The sequence below is a fragment of the Canis lupus genome, chromosome 13 (assembly GCF_011100685.1).
Source record: "Canis lupus familiaris isolate Mischka breed German Shepherd chromosome 13, alternate assembly UU_Cfam_GSD_1.0, whole genome shotgun sequence".
NCBI lineage: Eukaryota > Metazoa > Chordata > Mammalia > Carnivora > Canidae > Canis > Canis lupus.
In genome coordinates, this window is record NC_049234.1 from 27,463,838 (window position 1) to 27,486,115 (window position 22,278).

At 38.5% G+C, this 22,278-nt stretch overlaps 1 protein-coding gene, 1 long non-coding RNA gene and 1 pseudogene across 13 annotated transcripts in view; 2 read left to right on the plus strand and 1 right to left on the minus strand.

The window, feature by feature from the left end:
* The window catches only part of CYRIB (CYFIP related Rac1 interactor B), a 147,707-nt gene that overhangs the window by 40,597 nt on the left and 84,832 nt on the right, over nucleotides 1–22,278 (minus strand). For 8 of the 9 annotated variants that reach the window (XM_038555524.1, XM_038555519.1, XM_038555520.1 and 5 more), the window contains one exon: nucleotides 11,188–11,226. Coding sequence is in view for 1 of the 9 variants with exons in the window: in XM_038555517.1 (XP_038411445.1) it covers nucleotides 11,188–11,226; nucleotides 21,095–21,140 (85 nt within the window). In the remaining 8 variants the exon portion in view is untranslated. Of the gene's footprint in view, nucleotides 1–11,187; nucleotides 11,227–21,094; nucleotides 21,156–22,278 lie in introns of those variants that run through there. The other variant, XM_038555517.1, reaches the window with a different exon arrangement.
* LOC102152396 lies at nucleotides 1,108–14,362 on the plus strand. Of its 4 annotated transcripts, XR_005368721.1 has the most exons (6): nucleotides 1,134–1,198; nucleotides 9,979–10,105; nucleotides 10,372–10,474; nucleotides 12,161–12,355; nucleotides 13,537–13,593; nucleotides 14,084–14,362. It is a non-coding gene; the product is annotated as an uncharacterized LOC102152396 (long non-coding RNA). The 4 variants fall into 4 exon arrangements; XR_005368720.1 differs by lacking the exon at nucleotides 10,372–10,474; XR_005368722.1 differs by lacking the exons at nucleotides 1,134–1,198; nucleotides 10,372–10,474 and adding an exon at nucleotides 7,501–7,558.
* On the plus strand, nucleotides 16,616–18,230 carry LOC100688658 (annotated as a pseudogene).

The window sequence follows — 22,278 nt, forward strand, 5'->3', positions numbered from 1 at the left end:
AATATTGCAAATGGACAGCAAAGTGACTCCAGGAGTCACCGAGCAGCTGACAATAGTGCAAGAACAAAAATATTTTCACAATGTCAAACTTTCAAAATTGGACTCAAAATTAGTATCATAATAATTACATTTCAATAAATTTTCAGATTAATATATCCCAGCAGCATATTCTATGATGATTTTTGGCTTTGGCCTTAGGTGAATACTGACTTTACTGGCCAAATGTGTATTTGATGCATCTCTGATATAAGGCACAAAGTAAATCTTCAATGTGGTGCAGAGTAAATATCCAATAAATACCTACTGAATTCATTTAAGAACTGTAAATAGGTGAGATCCAGTGACATTTATCTGAAGAATCAGGTACACAATAATTTAAAGAAGAGGAATCACAATTCCTTCTTATTTTCTAACAACTTACTTTAGGAACATAGTGGTTCATTATCTGAACATACTAACTTCGTGCACAAACTGGGAGACCTCCAACAGTTACAGTGCCATTATAATGGAGAGAAATAACCAACTCAAGCTAGCCGGCCAATAAAGCATCTATAATAATTATCCTGACATTATACTGTTTGCTTCTACTGACTACACTACAAATGCACTATCATACTCTAACTTTCTCGTACCTTCTTCTCCAATTCTTTCCTCCTAACTAGAGAAGCTGCTGAACAGGATCTTTGTTCTAAGCACAATGACAATGACTGGGCAACAAATAGTTGTTCAACAAATGGCATAAAGCAAGATTTCTCTTTTTCTCTTGCCCCTCCTGTTTTCTGATCTTTATGTGGTAAACATGTTTAAAATCTAAGCTACCAGGACATTAATTCTCTCCCCACTCCTGGTTTTACTGCATTTGGTAAAATAAGGAGACTATGCATCCCCTCTGGGATTCTACATTCATAGGGCTTTTTCCCTCTTACCTAAGACCATCTGAGCATACACTATTCAAGAACTAGAATTCTGAAAGGCAGCATAAAAATGGTGGCACTGAATGTACTTAAATCAACAAAGATAAATGAATACCATGTGGTCAAAAAGGTAGACTGTGACAGTTATATACCTACTAATGCTCACCCCCATCCAAGTCCATTGTTCTGTCATGCTGGGACTAAGAACCTGAAGAATCTATTTCCTAGACTACTTTGTCAGCTGGCTTCTCACTGGGCCCCATCAACTACAAAGAAATTGGAAGGTGAGAAGAAAGAAGGTCTGTCTTTGGGAACATCTGGCTGGCTCATTTGGAAGAGCATGCAACTCTTGGTCTCAGGGTTGTGAGTTCAAGCCCTATGTTAAGAGTAGAGATTACTTAAATAAATATAACGAGGGGGAAAAAAGGTCTTTTTTTTCAAGTCCTATCAGTATTTCCTGTCATCAAAAGCTACTAGCTATTTGGGAGTATCTCAGTGGCTCAGTCGATTGGGTGTCCGACTCTTAATTTTGGCGCAGGTCAAGATCTCGGAGTCCTGGGATCGGCCCTGCCTTCTGCACTCAGTGCGGAAGTTTGCTCTCTCCCTCTGCTCCTCGCTCCACCTCCACCATCCCCTCTCCCTTCTGCACATGCTCTACCTCTAAAATAAATATTTTATTTATTGATTTATTTCATAGAAACAAAAAGAGCCTATGCAGGCAGAAGGGCAAAGGGGGAGGGAGAAAGAAGCAGGCTCCCTGCTCAGCCCCAATGTGGGGGTCTATCCCAGGACCCTGGGGTCATGACCTGAGCCAAAGGCACTTAACCAACTGAGCCACCTAGGTGCTCCTAAAGCTAAAATAAAAAATAGAAAATAATAAATAATAATTAATAAAATAAAATAAAAATGAGCCAGCTATGGCTCTAGGCTCCAGCTTCCTGGAGAAAGCCTATCAGCACGGTGGTGCCCGGTCCCTCCAGAGATCTGAGCTCCCTGTCTTCCAGAGTTCCTCTTTCGAGCCTAAATTCTGCCTATCCTACATCTTCCCTTCTTTGCCCTCAGCTCGAGAAGTGACAGGTGCTTCCTATGGTTACCATTACTATCTCAGTTACCTCAGGTGACAGAATAGAATATGTATTTGATCTTTATCACCACCACCACCCCCTCCCCGTGCCTAACCCACAGCTCCTAAATCCCTTGGAATTTCCTGGGTGACAGGAGCATCTTTATCTTAATGAGTCCCCAAGATTGCTTCAAGATGAGGACTGGTTGCTACAAATACCAAGGCATACTTAGATTTCAGCCCTACCTCTTGACCTCTGTCAAGTGGGGAGGGGGACTGGAGAACTGATCACCAATGGCCAAGGATTTATAGAAAGTCATGCCTATGTAATGGGACCTCCAATAAAAACCCCTCCATGATGGGAGTCTCAGGAAATTCCAGGTTGGTAAATGCATCCACATATTGGGAAGGGAACACACCCCAATTCCATGGGGGCAGAAGCCCCTATGCTCAGGACACTTCCAGACCTCATGCTATGTACCTCTTCATACCTTTTATAAAATCTTTAGAATAAACTGGTACTAGTGTAAGTAAAGTGTTTCTCTGAGTTCTGTGAGCCATTACAGAAGATTAGCAAACCTGGGGAAGGAGTCATGGGAACAACCCTCCCCTCCCTGTACCCCCTTCACAGCTGGATGGTCAGATGTACAGGAAACCTGAGGTTTGTGAATGGCATATGGAGTAGAGGGGAGTCTTGTGGGACTAACCCCTTAACCTGTGAGGTCTAGGCACCAACTCTACATAGTTAAGAATTAGCATCAAAATGAATTGTAGGACACCCAGTTGGTATCTGGAGAGTTGGAGAATTGACTGGTGTGGGGGAAAAAGTCCCACACATCTGGTATCAGAAGAGGTGTTGGAAAACAGTTTAGCATTAATGTCAGCAGTGTTATGAGTAACAACATGCATACCTCAGCATCTTTTTTAAGCTCATGTTTCTAACATTTGTGTAAATAAATCCACGTTAAATTCCTTTTTAAGATACCTAGTAAGGTGGGGCACCTGGGTGGTTCAGTCAGTTAAGTGTCTGCCTTCGGCCTAGCTCATAATCTCAAGGTTCTGGGATCGCCCTGTGTGGGGCTCCCTACTTGGAGGGAAGCCTGCTTCTCCAGCTCTCCCTCCCCCTCTCCCGACTTGTGCCTGTGTGTGCTCTCTTTCTCAAATAAATAAAATCTTAAAAACAAAACAATACAAAACCCCAGCAAGGTTTCTGCTATCTTGGTTGAAATCCCACTGATATATAGGAAGTTTGGAGAGTAGCTTAATCCTTAACCTTACTCACAATATCTAATCTATCATCATCAGATACAGTGTAGCAAATAATAAAGTGATCCTTTAATTCTCCTTCCTTTGCAAAATATAAAGGAGGAAAAGCAGGATTCAGGTATTACTGGGTGGCCAGCCATACTGCCACCACAAAAGTACTAAAATATCACCACAAATCCCTAGTACTAGTCCAGAGCAACATATTAAGTCTTATAATTCCATGGAGATCAGTTACCAGTCTTAAAAAAATATGACATAAACAAACAACAGAATGGAAAGTGGGAGACTTGATTTCTACTCTTGACTATCACAAAATATGTGACTTTACACAAGTCAGTACTTGTTAGACTGAATCTCTCACATTGCTTCTGGCTAGGATTCTACATATGTTACCCTACATCTCTCCTAATGCTGACATCTAGTGGATACACTTAGATTTAGTATGCTAAAATGAAAAATCTTACACGATTTTACATAAAAGTCTCACTAGGATGCCTGGCCATGTGCAATAAATACAATAAATTAGGATACCAATACTATTCTTTAAATGGAAGTGAACCATAATAAATGAGTATTACATCAGATTGTCATGGCATCTTCAAGTCTGATTCAGAGATTACTAGTAATCGTAATCTTCCATGCCTCCAGCCATTAAAAATTAAACCAAGGCAAATTACTGCTTGAGTTGCAGAGTTAAACCAAGAAATCAAACACATGCTTCTTGCTACAATGCCTTACACATCAGGTACAGACATAGGTTATGAGAAGGGCTAATATAAAGCTCCAAAGCAAGTACATTTAAGAATGTACAGAAAGGTGATGGGAATTAAAAAAACAAAACAAAACAAAACAAAAAACACTGAACCCCCAAATTACCTGTTTTACAAGGATTAAGAAGGTTTTTTATTGAAAAAATATGATTAAACAAGAAATAGTACTGTGAATTTACTTTCTTAAAATGTACCACTATTTTGAAATCCATAGAAAATTATATAAAAATGCAAGAGAATGATAAACACAAAATTTAAGATACTGGTTATCACTGCAGAGAGACAGAGACCTAGGATCAGGCAACTTCAAAGGTCTGGGTAACATTTCAGGTGCTTAATTACTGGTGGATTCAGGGAGTCTTTTAGACTTTCGCATTTACAAATAAAGGTATTCTTTTGTATGTATCAATAATTTTTTAAAAAAATTAAATGTAGAGAGGTGCCTGGATGGCTCAGTTAAGCGTCTGACTCTTGATTTCGGCTCAGGTCATGAATCTCAGGGTCCTTGAGATGGAGCCCTGTGAGATGGAACCCCATGTCTGGCTCTGCACTCAGCAAGGAGTCTGCTTGAGATTCTCTTTTCCTCTCCCTCTGTTCCGTCCCCAGCTCTTTAAAACTCAAAAAAAAAAATTTTTTTTAAGTGTAAAGTAATTGATACTCAACACATGTGACTCATTCAAAGGTGTCCAACAAAAACGATTGGATTGGAATTCAGGTGCCTGGCCTCTTTGCAATACACATTTGACAGTGTGTGGAGGAGCCATTAAATAAAAACCGTAGCAAATGTAAAACCCTGAGTACTTCTACAGCTAGCTGAGGTCTGCAGTGCCCGGTGATGGTTGCTGCTGTTTTAAATCAAACCACCTTGCCTTAGCTCCTGTCTGCCAATTACTATGACAGACACTGAGTATTTGGCACTGAGGAATTCACATGAGTGGAAGAGACCAGACAAGGTGGTATGGCATGCTTCAAACAGAAGCATGCAAACACAATGAACATATAGAAAAAGGAACACCTAACCAAAGGCTTCCCAGAGGGGCCGATTCTTGAGTCCTTCTTGTCTTCTATTTCTTTAAATTAGAAAATAATTTAAACATAAAAAGATATATTCACATAATCTACCACCCAGAATAAAGCAATGTCATTTTGCTGTATTTGCTTCAGAGGTCTCCCTACCTTTTTGTGCAGTTAACCTCCCAACTTTCCTCTCTCCCATCTCCTAAAGGTAATCTTAAAAGTATGCTTCCTTTCCAAACATATTTTAGAATTTTTATCGTGAAGGTCTGTATGAACAACGCAGCACTGTTTTGCTTTTCAAATATGCATAAATGATATATTGTCCATATTCCCTTAGAATCACTTTTCTCACTCAATGGTGTTTTTATAGAATTATCCATGTTGACTCATTCAGATGTTACACAGTATTCCATGATTCAAACGAACCAGTTTATTTACTTATTCACCAACTGAAGGACAATGCCTTTTCAATTTTTCTCTATTAACAAAGCATGCTTCACACACTACATATACTTGTGCACACGTACAAGAGTTTCCACTGGATGGCAACCCAGAAATTACAGGGCAACTATGACTTTACTAGATTGTGCCAAATTGCTCTGCAAAGGACTTCCAACACTTCACTGTTCCACTAGTAAAAGCTCTCTCTCCCATCCTCTAAAACCTCAAGCTTCAATGTTTAGATTGTGAAATATCTCACTGATGCTTCAATTTACATCTTCTTGATTACCAGTAAAAATGTGCCTCTGTTTATTTATTTTTTGTGTGTGTGTGCCTGTTTATAGGCCACCTGTAAAATGTATATTCATATCCTTTGTAACATGTGCCTTTTGTTTTCTCACGATCTCTCCCACAACTACCTTTCTATACACTGTACTCTGTACTGCTGGGGCCCAGAATCTGTAAATAACAGTCTTGCCAGCTGTTAGGTTATGTCAATAGGAGGCACCGGAAGATGAGAAGGCAGGAGAGAGAGAAGCTTCCTGTCTCTGGCCTGGACAGACTAGCAGTTGCTCTAAGAGCAGTCATATGAGGTAAGGCCAGTATGCACTGCCCCAGTCAGAGGCTGAAGCAAGCACAGCCTGTGTGTTCCAGTCTAGTGGTGGTAGCAGCTTTTGGTATCCCCTTCACCTTTGCTCTTCTAGTCTAATACCTTCATAACCAATCCTCTGTATTAAATTCCCTGTTCAAAACACCAGGGTGGTATGTTTTCCTAATTCAACTCCAACTGATACACCACCCTTCCCTACAGTTGGGATTTAGGAATTCTGGATAGGAATTCTGAGTACCAATCTTTTGATGCTTATACACATGGCAAATATTTTCTCCTAATCTATAACACTGCAGTATCCTAGTCTTAACTTTGTTTATGATGCCATCCGTCACATGTAATCCATTTTTCTTTGTGGTCTATGCTTACCATTTAAGTAATGATTCTCTACAAAAGTAGCCCTTTGTTCATCCATGTAACTGTCAAGTTCTACAAAAATCTTAATGGAATTTTGACTTGATTTTTGCATTAAATACACACACATGAATACACATATCCTTCTGAGGCAGAACTCCCATCTTTAGAATATCAACCATTTTTTCATTCACTTTATGAATTATATTCTCATAATCCATATTTATCATAGATTTTTTTAAATCTATGAATTATATTCTTACCATCTATGTTTATATATGAATACATTTTCTACTGCTAAACCATCCTTGCATTTCTGGTATCAACTCTATACAATCATTTGAAAATACATATTTCTAGTTTTGGTCTAATATTTCACTTTGGATTATTTCATAAGTAAGACTGACCTATAATTATTTGATCTCTTCTTATCTGGTTTTTGCTATCAAGCCTATTTTATATATCAGCTCTTTCTATTCTACATAAAAATATAAGAGAACATGAACATCTGTGTCCCCTCAAAATTCATGTATGAAATCGTAAAACCCCATGTGATTAAACCCTCTGAGAGGTGAGCAGGTCACCAGTGTGGAGCCCTCATGAATGGAAATAACACCCTTATAAAAGAGACCCCTGAAAGCTACCTTGCTCTTTCTACCATGTGGCTTTTAAAATTTCTCCTCACTGGCCTTTGAGAACTAAACTACACAGTCTCGGGATGCCTGTGTGGCTCAGTGGTTGAGCATCTGCCTTTGGCTCAGGTCGTGATCCTGGGGTCCTGGGATCGAGTCCCACATCAGGCTTCCTAAGGGAGCCTGCTTCTGCCTATTCTCTGCCTCTCTCTGTGTGTCTCTCATGAACAAATAAATAAAATCTTAAAAAAAAAAAAAAAAAAACTAAACAAGTCTCTGTGCCACCTGACAACCCAATAGATACCTGAAATATCTCTTTTCTTTTTTAAAAGATTTTTATTTATTTATTCAGGAGAGAGACAGACAGAGGCAGAGACATAGGCAGAAGGAGAAGCAGGTCCCAGCAGGGAGCCTGATGTGGGATTTGATCCTGGAACCCTGGGATCACGGCCCTGAGCCAAAAGTAGAAGCTCAACTGCCGAGTCACCCAGGTATCCCAATATCTGAAATACCTTAAAATATATTAAACTGAGGTTAAAAAAAAAGTTACCCATTGATTATATACATATACTAACATATGCAAAAAATTACAAACAAGCTATCTCCTGTCTAGTAATTACAAGGGTTTAGCTTCTGAAAGTGAAGGAAGTTTACAAGGGGCTATTTAGGAATATTCAACACAAGGACCTTCTTTTTTTTTTTTTTTTTTTTCACAAGGACCTTCTTAAACATTACAGACTAAAGGAACGAACTAAGGGTGTAGAACCATCTTGCCCCAAGTTTAACATAACTTTAGTATCCCAAGCACCTTGCAGAGGTCCTTGGATGCTGTGAGGACTAAATAATAAAAACCAGTGAATGAACTCTTTCTGTGTGCCACATATGATCCTAAGTTATATACACAGTATTATAAAATCCTCAACTATTTTGGAGGTTGTCTAGCACTACAATCTTCATTTTACTTCTAAGCAACCTTAAGGTCAGAAAATTAAATAACTATCTCAAGGTGAACTAATCAGTAAACAATGAGGCCAAAATTCTTACTCAGGCAAATGTGGCTCCTACAGTTCCTAACCATTTTGCCATTTGCTTCTTAGTCATAAATGAAAATACACATAGTTCATCCAAAAAGAGTAAAGAAAATTTAAAGTCTTCCTGAAAGAAATTAATTCAATTCTAGCACTAACATTTCTAAATTAGGAATAAAATTCTCATAGAAAAAAAAATTTTTAAGAAAAGAAGAAACATGACTAGAAAATGATGACAAATGCTAACTAAGAAATGTCCTTAAATATTTCCCTACCATTTGTCAGGTTTGTCTGTTTGAGCCCAGTATGCTAAAGGAATTCAATACAGTGACATTATAGGAGGGCATGAATGTTTCCCTTGTTCCTGAACTTCAGTTAAAACCATTCTCTTGAATATAATTCCTCCAGACTCATCATAATCAAACAGACTATAAATTTTCTCTTCCTGGCAATCACATAATCTTAAAAATATGTACTTGAATAATCTTTCTACATTTAAAAATCAGTATCGCATATAAGGCTAACCAGACTCCAGCAGACCAAAATGCAGAATGTATACATCATAAAAACATTTCTGAACTAAGTACACTAATCTAATTATTACAGCTTTTAAAGTTCTGCATAGCTTTTACTGGGGCAATATTTAATACATCGAAGTTCAAATCACTTAACAACTTTGAATATTTTTACCGTATTTCAAATGTTGCTGGTAGGAAGAAAGAGAAAGGAACTGAAGGGTTTCAGAAAAGGTAGAAAATCAGCCCAGAATACAAGGTTCGTGAGAGGATCTGAAATCATATAGCTCAGTTCTCTAATTTTATATAAGCAAAAACAGCAAATCAGTTTTTTTTTTTTTTTTTTTTTTTTTTTTTAAAGTGGGGCTTGGGATCCCTGGGTGGCGCAGCGGTTTGGCGCCTGCCTTTGGCCCAGGGCGCGATCCTGGAGACCCGGGATCGAATCCCACGTCGGGCTCCCGGTGCATGGAGCCTGCTTCTCCCTCTGCCTGTGTCTCTGCCTCTCTCTCTCTCTCTCTCTCTGTGACTATCATAAATAAATAAAAAAAAAAATAAAAAAAAAAAAAATAAAAAAAAATAAAGTGGGGCTTAATCCAATGATCCGGACAGTGCAGCCTTTGAGAACATCTTTAAGACAGGCATTAGGGGCATCACATTGACGGAACAAATCAAGTGCCACAACCAAAAAATATCCCAAAGTCAGATGTCCCACTACATCCCCTTCAAGTGCTGTTTTTGCTATCAGCCAAGCTTCAACAGATATGCCAGTCCTTTTATATTGGTAGTCAGCTACAAGTGGCTAAATGACCACTTAATTGTCAAATTTAGTTGATGACATTCTATGCTCTTCCTAACTTAGGTTGGCACGTGATCACTGTACAGTTCATACTACTGAATTAACTATAAAACTTCTGATGACTTTTTATAAGCCTTGACCTTTTTTCTGTGATTCCATAACACAAGCATCAGACCTTACTATTTTTTCATCCTTCCTGTGGAAATTAATTATGACGTTTCTCTCATTAAACTTTCAGCATTCTGAGCTGGTATTTTATTATTTACATGTTAATTTCATATTCCTTGAAATAAAATGTGAATTCTTTGAAGGGAGGCACTCTTGAAAGCTTACCACTTATCTTCGACTTCCTTTTCAACAGAATATGCTGCTGTTTCTGTGATTACTGACCAGCAAACCAAAGTTTCTTCAAAGCTTTTTTGAGAACTTCTAGCCTACCCCATTGGGATATTTCTTAAGAAATCACTATGTAACTCCACTTATTAAAGATTAGCTATACAAAACACTAAAAAAAACTACACTTATTCAAATATGATGGAAGAAGAAAGGTCTAACTGACTTTTCATTAACAGGAGTTCTTAACCTGGGATCCAGAAAAAGAATTCAGTGACCTGTGAATCTGGATGGGAACCTTTTCATTAACCTCTACATGAAGTTTTGCGATTTCTTCAAGATTTCTTCAAGATTATAGGCAAAAAAGTATAGTAGTATCAGAAATACCTATGAACTTATCATCAATAGAAATCACACGTACTTTCATATTATTCTACAGTTATTGCAAACTTATCACTATTTAAAATTACAGTATTTAGTAGAATTGTTGCTAAACCTTATTCTTTAATGTGAGCATATATATTCTCTATCAAAAACTGGTATTTTTAAGATTTGTTAGCTACATTTCAGTATCATTAATTTCCTTTTTAATCTCATGTATTTTATTTCATAAAATCATGAATCATTTTTAGAATCATTATTCTGGGAAGGGATTCACAGGCTTCACCAGATTACCAGAGGTCCATGGCACAAAAAAAGGCTGAGAACTCCCGCACTGTAACATACACAGAGTAGGTGAGATAATTACAATTTCAAAAGACCATTATGATAACTGTCTTATTAGTTCTAGTACAATGACAGGCAAGTTTTGAAATGTAAATATCTGTTTATGATTAGGAAGAGCACAGAAAGAGATCTTAAGTTGATCATTTTTACTTGAAGAACACAAAGTATGTCTACAGAAAAATTACATTTTCAAATACCTATTAACTTATTAAAATTTTAAAAATTACAAGATTATACATGTGTAAGCACTCAGAACTCCTGTATCAGTAACTTTTGTGGTGGCTGTTGTGTTCTTTACTTCCAAGACTTTTTCACAAGGACCTCAAACAATAACAGGTAGAATTCTTATTCAAGAAGAAAGCATGTACAAGTGTCTTCCTTTCTAGCATATATATATATATTAAGCCACTAGAATTATGGGTTAGACCTTTCCTGATTAACTATACTGGTGATAACTAAAATGACTTAAAAGGGAATTAAAAAAACAAAACACATACCTCTACTACTGAAAGAAAGCTGTAAAAAAATTAATTTACATTTTCCCCACTACTTCCTATTCTATGAAACTAAACAGCATAGGGTATCCCCTAAAGATACTTTTAGCAGGTCAATATTATATACAGAATATCTTCCTTAATTATGTTGAGCCAATGTAGTTTTTTATTTAAATCATAATTTTTCACTTGTATCTGAATTATCATTTCCCCCAAAGACATATTTACCTTCAGCCAGTGCTGGTGATTCTGTTCTTGTCCTTCTATCTGTTTGAAGAAAGAAAAAAGGAAAAAAGTCTAAAACATTATTATACTTTAAAACATGTTCAATTTTATTAAAACTGACTTTAATGAAATTTAGGAATGTCATTGCATATAACATATATATGCTACAACACATGTGTTTGTGTGTGTGTGTGTATGTGTGCTTATGTATGTACATATACTGCCTTGAATTAAATCAACAACCATTTATAGAAAACCTACCAGGAGTAGTCATTATATCAAGCCCTGGGAAATACCAACAGACTTGACACCCAAATTGCCATCCTTAAGACACTCAAAGTCTACAATCTGTATCAAGAGAAGTACATAGTTCTCATCATTTCTTATGAAGCAGAAGACAGCAAGAGAAGAACATTAGCAATTCATCTTTATTCTTGTAACAGGGGCCTAAAATTACCAAAAGAGATATAGTTCTATACTATTATCATAGTTTATGTTCTTTTCAATGTATTAAAAAAATGTTTTACTAAAGGTACTAAGGTCCTTATACTTCACGACAATAACTTATTACTTGCCAGAGGCACATGTGGCAAAACTCAAGTGAACCACGAAGTCCTCTATAGGACTGGTTTTATTATTTCAAATCCTGAAACATTTTAGGTAAAATTAAATCTTCAGAATGACTTTACTCTAACTTTACAACTAAGAGCAACCAACTATAGCACTACAGCAAACCAGCTGAGTTCACATACAGTGGGGGGACACATGTGACTAATGCAAGTACTCATCTTTATGTAAAAATTTCTTTCCCTAATTGTTTATTCTATGACCAGAGCCCTGGACTTAGCACCACACATAAAACTTCTATGTGCTTAGTAACATTTAGAGGAGATAAGGTATTACCTTCCAAGAAGGTAAGTGATCAGACACTACATCATTTTCTAAAGGCTGAAATGTGGCATTGTGTCTCTGACAGATTAAAAGAAAAGAAAAACCCAACAGATGGAAATAGGATTGACAACCTTCAGGTCCACTGGATTAGAAATTCTGTTAGTGGGGGAAGAGAAAAGTGGTTTCTGCCAGAAAACACAGAAGTATTCTGAGGCAATGATAACTGGTTATCTGGGACTCCTTACTGGACCACCATGCTAAGTTAAGAGCTACCATATTGGTGAGTCCTGCAAAGTGACCCTAACCTGAGAACTTAATGGCTGCTTTCACACAATGGGGACAAGCTCTGTCCCTATCCAGAACCTAGGGGATTCGAGTGGGGGCGCCATGCTCAGGAACAACTGTAAATGAGCAGCTGCAACAATCATGACCCGACAAGGAGAAATCAACTACAGGCATTGATCCCTTAGAGAAGGTCTGTGTCACTGAACCAGGACAATGCCTCGACCTGTTCAAGTGACGGTTCAAAGTAAGGGTAATCTAGAATGAGAGGTAAAGGACTGTAAAAATGAACATTATTCCATTAACCCTCCTATTATAAGTCTAATGTAGAGATTGTGGCCAGCCACAATCTTGAAAACTGTACAGAAGACTGGACTAAACAGCAAGTACTTAATGGAGGATACGAGCCTGAATGAGGCACCTCCTGCGCACCACCTCACCTTTTCACTCCAACTGAGGTACCTCCCTAGCTGCACTACAGGTGCACTTTCTGCTCTCAGGCTTTGCTCTAAGAGATGCTTAACAGGTACTCTTCAGCCATCCTGAGACCTACGAACTCTGACCTGGAAGTGTGGAGATGTTACTATCAATACCCTATGAGCAACCCTGACCACTGAGGAATAGGATCTGGTAGATAAATACCCCCTCCTTTCCACCCAGAGCATATTCTTCATGTCTTTTCAGAAGACTTCCTCTGGATCAAGCCCCAGGTACTCACAGATGTGACCAGGTCAATAAGAGACCCTTGCACGGACTTTCCTTCCTCCCTGTTTCATGTACCCCAGTTCTCCAGTAAATTATCTGCATAAAAAGCCTGTCTCCAGCTCTGCTTCTGGTATGAAACCAGATCAGGATACTCTGGGACACCATACTTCTTCCCTTTTTGTTCTAACTTACTAGATGCTCTTTAATAATCTGTTGCTGAACTTCTCTCAAATCCTCAAATGCTGATGTGCCCAGGGCTTCAGTCCTGGGTCCTCAACTCCCTTTGTGATTTCATTCCATCTCATGGCTTTATATATCAATTATGTACCTCAAATTTACTTTTCTAGTCTAGACATTTCTCTCCAACTCCCTACTCTCATAGCCACTGCCTACTCAGTATCTCCTCTAGGATGTTTTAATAGCTCAAACTTAACATGTCAAAACTAAACTAAGTCACTTTCCCTCCCCAAACAGGATTTACCTAGTCTCACTCAACTCAGTTGATGGCATCTCTATCCTTCAGTTGTTCAGGTAAAAACTTTGGATTCCTCTCCAACTACCTTCTCTCATACATTCCAAATTCCACTACAGCTCTACGTACAATTTTCACATCTACTATTCTAGCTCCTATTAACTTAAAGTGGAGGGTTCAGCTGCATTAGCAGTTATAGGTGTACTATTACTTCTTAATTCAAAAGCCTCCAAGGGCTGCAAAGTTAAATGCATCTGGGTTGGGTGGAGCCATATTAGAAGTGCTAACTAGGGCAAATGCCTATGCTTAATCTAAGAAGTACCATGGCTATTAACACCCATGCTAAAAATGCCCGTAATCCGGGGCTGAATATTCATGTAAAACAATTTTTAGATGTTATCAACTAATTAAGCTTTAGAAATAACCAATAGGCCAAAAGAAACAGCCTGAGGATTTTGTTTGATAAACAGCAATTTGCAACTCCTGCTTTAGGACTTGTCTATAATTTATATATTATTAATTCTAATCTTTTCCTTTTTTTTCTATCAGGTAGGAGATGAATGGAAGCTATTTATGTTCAAAGCCTAACCATCCTGGTTTTCCTCAAAAGCTCCTCTTGGATCAATGTTACTACAAGTGGAATGAATAAACACATTTTTGCTTTCTCTGCCAAAAACAAACTTCCTTCCCTAAGGCAGACCTAAGCCACCCAGAAATAAACAAAACAAGTGGCTTGGCTGGCCACTCTCATAAACTAGAGGAGGAAAACCAGTGCCACTTGCTTATAACCACGGGGAAAAATTCTATTCACTCTAATTCTTAATAAATCAATAAATCAAGAAAAACCACTTGTAATTGTTTCTACCCTTAGAAATCAAGTATCAGGTCATAAGTAGTGAATATTAGATAATATGTAAATTGGATAATCCAGGCGTCTAAAAACCCGCAAACCTAGAGGTTCTAACTCAAACCTAGAGGTTCTTCAGTAAGTGTTAAAATTCCTTTGCCTCCAGCAAAACATAAAAGCTATGACTTCTGTCAACCACATTTGCAGCGTTGCAGCATTTCAAATGATACATACATCTAACTGGTTATGCAACCCTACACTGCATTCCTCCTTCATTAGGGTACATGATAAAATCTAATTCAATTCCATTTGTTTAAGCTCCCCTTGACATACACAAGGCAATCTTAGAGCCATCAGAGAAACAGAAAAAGAGCACTTGAATTAAAGGGCCTATTAACCACGTTCCCAGATCATACAGTATTATGGAAGTGCATTATTATATAATTTCAGCAAAAATCTCAGTAAGTTTTTTTTTTAAAGATTTTATTTGAGGGGACCCCTGGGTGGCTCAGCGGTTTGGCGCCTGCCTTTGGCCCAGGGCGCGATCCTGGAGTCCCGGGATCAGGTCCCACGTTGGGCTCCTGGCATGGAGCCTGCTTCTCCCTCCTCCTGTGTCTCTGTCTCTCTATCATAAATAAATAAATAAATCTTTAAAAAAATAAAGATTTTATTTGAGAGAGGGAGAGCACACATGAGCTGGGGAGAGGGGCAAACAGAGAGGGAGAAGTAGACTCCCTGCTAAGCAGGGAGCCCAACAGACCTACGGCTCAGTCCCACAATCCCAGGATCATGACCTAAGCTGAAGCAGCTGCTTAACCAACTGAGCCACCCAGACACCCCCTTAGTAAACTTTAAAAACTTGACAAAGTTATTCCACATCCATTTGAGAAAAAAAGAAACATGCAAGTCTACGAAAAACTTTAAAAAAACAGAAGAAAAGAACCAGTCCTACACATTTATAATTAAAATTGTGTGGAACTGATACAGATATATAGTCAGGGGAAGAGAACAGAGAAATCACAATGTTCCAGTTGTACGTAAATGTAAAGAAAACACACACCAGGGCAGCCTGGGTGGCTCAGCGGTTTAGTGCTGCCTTCAGCCCAGGGTATGATACTGGAGACCCGAGATCAAGTCCCATGTCGGGGCTCCCCGCGTGGAGCCTGCTTTTCCTTCTGCCTGTGTCTCTGCCTCTCTCATTCTGTGTCTCTCATGAATAAGTAAATAAAATCTTTAAAACACACACACACCAAATACTTAATGGAAAGTCGTGTGTGTATGTACAGTACCAAAATAAATATCCGAGGAGACGCTAGGATGAAAAAGATTGTGCTCTCTAGAAGCACCTCCTCTTACTGCAGCAATTAAAACATTCGAGGTAAAAATGAGGTATCATGAGAAATATCTACATATAGAGCTGCGGCAATTAAAAGAAGGTATCTCAAAAAAAAAAAAAAAAAAAGAAGTTATCTCAGCTAGGGGTAGAGGATGGAAATCAGGTATTAGGAAAGATTTTATGAAGCCCTGGTAGTTGAGATAGATTTGAAGAATGGATAGGATTTGGACAAGCAGGAAAAAGAGGAAGAAGGTTGAAAGAGAATATTCCAGATGAGGAATGTATAAAGTAATCATTATAGGGCAATAAAGAAAACTTTATTTAATAAATGGTATTGAAATCATCCCATTGGGCAGCCCGGGTGGTTTAGTGGTTTAGCGCCGCCCTTCAGCCCAGGGCCTGATCCTGGAGACCTGGGATTGAGTCCCACATCGGGCTCCCTGCGTGGAGCCTGTTTCTCCCTCTGCCTGTATCTCTGCCTCTCTCTCTCTCTGTCTCTCATGAATGAATAAAATCTTAAAACAAACAAACAAACAAAAAGAAATCATCCCATTAAAAACTGAGATACAGGGCAGCCCAGGTGGCTCAGCAGTTTAGTGCCACCTTCAGCCCAGGGCCTGATCTTGGAGACCTGGGAGAGAGTCCCACGTCGAGCTCCCTGCATAGAGCCTGCTTCTTCCTCTCCCTGTCTCTCTCATGAATAAATAACTAAAATCTTAGAAGAAGAAAAAAAAAAAAACTGAGATACAACCATCTCAGCCTATATTCTAGGTGGATAAGAGTGCATTTTCTCAAAACTAAATCTCAAGAAAAACAAACAAACAAAAAACCCACTCAAAAATAACACCTTATCTTTAAAAGAGTAATCTGAAGCACAGTAAGAAATTTAAAGCGGGCTCTCTCGGCCCGGCCATCCTTGTGGGAAGAGCTGAAGCAGGCGCTCTTGGCTCGGCGCGGCCCGCTGCAATCCGTGGAGGAACGCGCCGCCGAGCCACCATCATGCCTGGGCACTTACAGGAAGGCTTCAGCTGCGTGGTCACCAACCGATTCGACCAGTTATTTGACGACGAATCGGACCCCTTTGAGGTGTTGAAGGCAGCAGAGAACAAGAAAAAAGAAGCCGGCAGGGGCAGTGTTGGGGGCCCTGGGGCCAAGAGCACAGCTCAGGCCGCAGCCCAGACCAACTCCAACGCGGCAGGCAAACAGCTGCGTAAAGAGTCCCAGAAAGACCACAAGAACCCGCTGCCCCCCAACGTTGGCGTGGCTGACAAGAAAGAGGAGACGCAGCCGCCCGTGGCGCTTAAGAAAGAAGGAATAAGACGTGTTGGAAGAAGACCTGATTAACAACTGCAGAGTGAAGGGAAAATAATTGATAGGAGACCAGAAAGGGGACCACCTCGTGAACGACGATTTGAAAAGCCACTTGAAGAAAAGGGTGAAGGAGGAGAATTTTCAGTTGATAGACCGATTATTGACCGGCCTATTCGAGGCCGTGGTGGTCTTGGAAGAGGTTGAGGAGGCCGCGGACGTGGAATGGGCCGAGGAGATGGATTTGATTCTCGTGGCAAACGTGAATTTGATAGGCATAGTGGAAGTGATTGATCTGGCCAGAAGCATGAGGACAAACGTGGAGGTAGCGGATCTCATAACTGGGGAACTGTCAAAGATGAATTAACTGACTTGGATCAATCAAATGTGACTGAGGAAACACCTGAAGGTGAAGAACATCCAGTTGCAGACACTGAAAATAAGGAGAACGAAGTTGAAGAAGTAAAGGAAGAGGGTCCAAAGAAATGACTTTGGATGAGTGGAAAGCTATTCAAAATAAGGATCGGGCAAAAGTAGAATTTAATATCCGAAAACCAAATGAAGGTGCTGATGGGCAGTGGAAGAAGGGATTTGTTCTTCATAAATCAAAGAGTGAAGAGGCTCATGCTGAAGATTCAGTTATGGACCATCATTTCCGGAAGCCAGCAAATGATATAACATCTCAGCTGGAGATCAATTTTGGAGACCTTGGCCGCCCAGGACGTGGTGGCAGGCGAGGACGAGGTGGCCGTGGGCGAGGTGGACGTCCAAACCGTGGCAGTAGAACTGACAAATCAAGTGCTTCTGCTTCTGATGTAGATGACCCTGAGGCATTCCCAGCTCTGGCTTAACTGGAAGCCATAAGACAACCCTGGTTCCTTTGTGGACCCATCCCATCTGAGGTTTTGCATGCTTAAGGATCCCAAACGACTTAAGAATTAAAAAAAAAAAAAAAAAAAAAAGACTGTCATTCATACCATTCACACCTAAAGACTGAATTTTATCTGTTTTGAAAATGAACTTCTCTCGCTACACAGAAGTAACAATATGGTAGTCAGTTTTGTATTTAGAAATGTATTGGTAGCAGGGATGTTTTCATAATTTTCAGAGATTATGCATTCTTCATGAATACTTTTGTATTGCTGCTTGCAAATATGCATTTCCAAACTTGAAATATAGGTGTGAACAGTGTGTACCAGTTTAAAGCTTTCACTTCATTTGTGTTTTTTAATTAAGGATTTAGATGTTCTCCCAATTACAAACTGGTTTTAAATATTGGACATAATATCAGTTTTAATACCTGCTTTGCATTTTCACACATGGTCAGCTGGGTCATGTAAACTTTGATTTGTCAAATTTCATGCTGTGTGGAATACTAATACTATATGTATTTTAACTTAGTTTTAATATTTTCATTTCTGGGGAAAATCTTTTTTTCACTTCTCATGATAGCTGTTATATATGCTAAATATTTATATACAGAAATATCAGTACTTGAACAAATTTAAAAAAAAAGAAAGAAAGAAATTTAAAGCGGGGGCAGCCCCGGTGGCGCAGCGGTTTAGCGCCGCCTGCAGCCTGGGGTGTGATCCTGGAGACCCGGGACTGAGTCCCACGTCAGGCTCCCTGCATGGAGCCTGCTTCTCCCTCTGCTGTGTCTCTGCCTCTCTCTTTCCCTGTGTTTCTCATGAATAAATAAAATCTTAAAAAAAAAAAAAAAAAAGAAAAGAAAAAGAAATTTCAAGCGGGAACATAGAGTCAAATCATATAAAAATTAAAGGAAATCCAAAATATTTTAATGTTTAATTTTCACATAAAATATTAATGTATATTAATATACATTAATGTCAAGAGGAAATAACATAATTTGTAAAAGCAAGGAAACAGTAAACATTTACATTAAAAAAACTTTTATATTCCCTAATAATAAAAAGGAAATAAATATAAGCAAAGTGGTTAAAGCACTGATTCTGAAATAATATAAACCTGGGCTGAGTTTCCACTTATTTAATTAGTAGGTTCTTTGGGCAGTGGTTTTATTTGTAAAATCAGATTTCCAATTACTTAAGTTATCTAAGCATCAGTTTTCCTTATTTGTAAAAGAGCAAAAATAATCTCAAAGATTATGTGAAGATTAACAGAAATGTCAGTTTTACTGAACATGGTCATTATTTCTCTTACTAACATTAGAATTACAAGAGTATCTAATTTGACATTCTCAAGCACAGTACACATAATATCCATGTCTGATACACACTGGAACTCAAATAAGTGAATACAAATCTCAGGCTTCTAGGTTTTCTTATGCCATGATTACTTCTGTATGGGTAGCACTTAAAGGAGACCCTGACACACAATAAATACTCTGTAAATGTAATGCTTCTGTAATGATCATCATCATTTTATAAACCATACCCATATGTTTTTTCTAAAATGTCTAGTCTCTTTAAAATGTAATGAAAGATGAAAATAGCATAAATACAGTATGCTTTATAAGTTTTATCATTTTCTCCCATCTTTTACATCATTATTAGTGACCAACTACATCATTTCCTTCAAGTCTACCAGTGATTGTTCACTAAACATCTGTTACTCAGGTCATGCACAGACTACAAAGTGTGTCACTGGTGTTACCTCCTTGTTTCCTAGTGACAAACCCACAGTGGCATTTTAGAAAAATGGATAAGCAAATGAGGGAACTTGCCAACAAAGATAAAAGTGCAGCAAAAAACCGGAAGTAACACTGGAAGCCAAACTCTTTAAGAGTCTGAAGTTACAGAACAAAAGACTGACTGCAAGAATGTGACACTGCTGCCATCAGAGAAACTAAACATGCCAGTCAGAGGAGCCCTGGGAAGGTGAACTTAATTACCATAAATGAAGAAAGTGGTTATGATGAAAAGGATGAAGATGTCCCAGAAGAAGTAACACTAGCAAAAAAAAAATAAAATAAAATCATATTAAAGGAATTCTGGGGGGTGGCATGTGACTAGCTCAGTCAGTGGAACATGAGACTGATGTTGGGATTGTGAGTTAGAGCCTCATGTTGGGCTTAGAGATTACTTTAAGAAAAACAGGAATTCTTGGATACATTTCAAGACATTGAGAATACAACAGACAAAATGCTGGAAACAAATCCAAACTTAGAAAGACGTATGACAATGTAGCCAAGGCATAAAAATAACGTTCACTCCAAATTATAAGCTATATAACGAAGAAAAGGAAGGTGACTGTTCACTTTTAATTACATGCTACCTATGTAAAAATATATATAAATATCAATGTATCTTAGCCTACATAAACAAAAGGAAAACTGTCTCTTTTGGAGGCGACGAGTACAATGTCCATCCACTCATGTCCTTTTCTACAATCCTGACACTTTGCAGAATATCTCTGAATTACACCTGACAATAACAAAAACACACACAAGTTCAAGGTTGGGAAATCCAAAGTCCCAAAGCTAAGTTTTCACATCTTAATTTGCCAGAGCCATTTTTTTCTATTGGGGAAATAGGTAACATAAGCAAGTGTTTAATAGCAATAACCTAGAGTGCTAAAACAGAAATAATGCTCTCACAACATATAAGTGCAACATGTTCTCATTCTTTGTTTAGTTTTAAAGAGAGAGTGCAGGCAGAAGCAAGAATAGCAGGAGAGGGAGACAGAATCTTAAGTAGACTCCTCACTGAGTGCAGAGCACAACATAGCACTGGATCTCAGGACACTGAGATCATGGCCTGAGACGAAATCAGGAGTCAGATGCTTAACTAACTGAGCCACCCAGGTGGCCCAACATGTTCTCTTTCTGCGTCTGAATCGCATACCACAAATTTCAAAACACAAATAGCTGTATTTTGCGTCACCTATCAATATTTTAAAAATAAGCAAAAGCCTATTCCATACATTAGAGTGAAAAAACCAACATATGCACAAGAAAACTAGAAACTACTAATACAATCAAAATACTAGCATCCCACTTTTAAAATTTCTTAATTCTTAATATATCATTAAAAATTAGAGAAATAATTTGCAAAATCTGGCTGGTTTAAAGGCAATTCGTGTTGCTCACAAATGACAGAAGCCAGTGCAGCATTTAGTTCAGCAAACTGCGGCATGATGTCAAGCAGGAGCAGCATTATAGACCTGATCCACATCTGGCCTGGGGGCTTCAGAGAGAAGCTCTGTGCCTGGGTTGTCATACACTGCTCTCCTAATTCCAAAGAGTTCTACGACCAAAAAAAAAAAAAAAAAAAAAAAAAAATTAATCATCTTCCTAGCAAAAATACTCATCCACATATAATGTATTTTGACAGAAAGAGTCCATCAGTGTTTAAAACTCTGAGCAAGAATCTTAAGTCTCTCAAAGCTTCAATTTCTTCATTTGTCCAAAAGAAGGTAATACCTACACCCCCTACAATTGAGAGACTCAGAGAATGAGAGGCACCTGTTACTATGGCTCTTTTCCCAGGTCTTACTAGTCACATCAGGCGAACAGTACCTACACATCCGCCTGTGTAGGTACTGTTACTACCATCCTTGTAGTTCTAAGGGCCCAGTTTAAGCAACACCGGAGTATTACAGAGTTTCTGTTGGTCAATTCCACAAGTACTATTAAAATGTTCGTATCAAAAGCACTACTGGAGATATAAAGTAATCAGAGAATCTTTATCCTGAAAGGTTAATGACTTCCTATGGAAATAATACCTGCACATATAAAAAGTAACAAGTCCACAATAATTCTGTCCACACTATATTATTGTTACAGACTACAATTACAATAAAAATTTAGAGAATAGTACAGTGTAAGAGAAGAGTATATTCCAAGAATAGGTTAAGTATCTTCAAATGGGGCCCATAACATATCATTTCAGTCATCAAAATGCCTGGCTCTTTCCCAGAACTGAAAGCAGTTATCACAGTCTGTTCACTGTTAGTACAGCCTCTGAACTCAAGCACAATGCTTGCAACATCGTAGTCTCTGTGTGTATATGCTGAATGAGTGGATGAATGATCTAGTTTTTTTTTTTTTATAACAATTTCTTTTTTTTTTTTTTTAAGATTTTATTCATTTATTCATGAGAGACACACACACAGAGAGAGAGAGAGAGAGAGAGACAGAGACACAGGCAGAGGGAGAAGCAGGCTCCATGCAGGGAGCCTGACGTGGGACTCGATCCCTCAGGCCCTGGGCTGAAGGCGGCGCTAAACCACTGAGCCACCCGGGCTGCCCCTGAATGATCTAGTATTAAACAA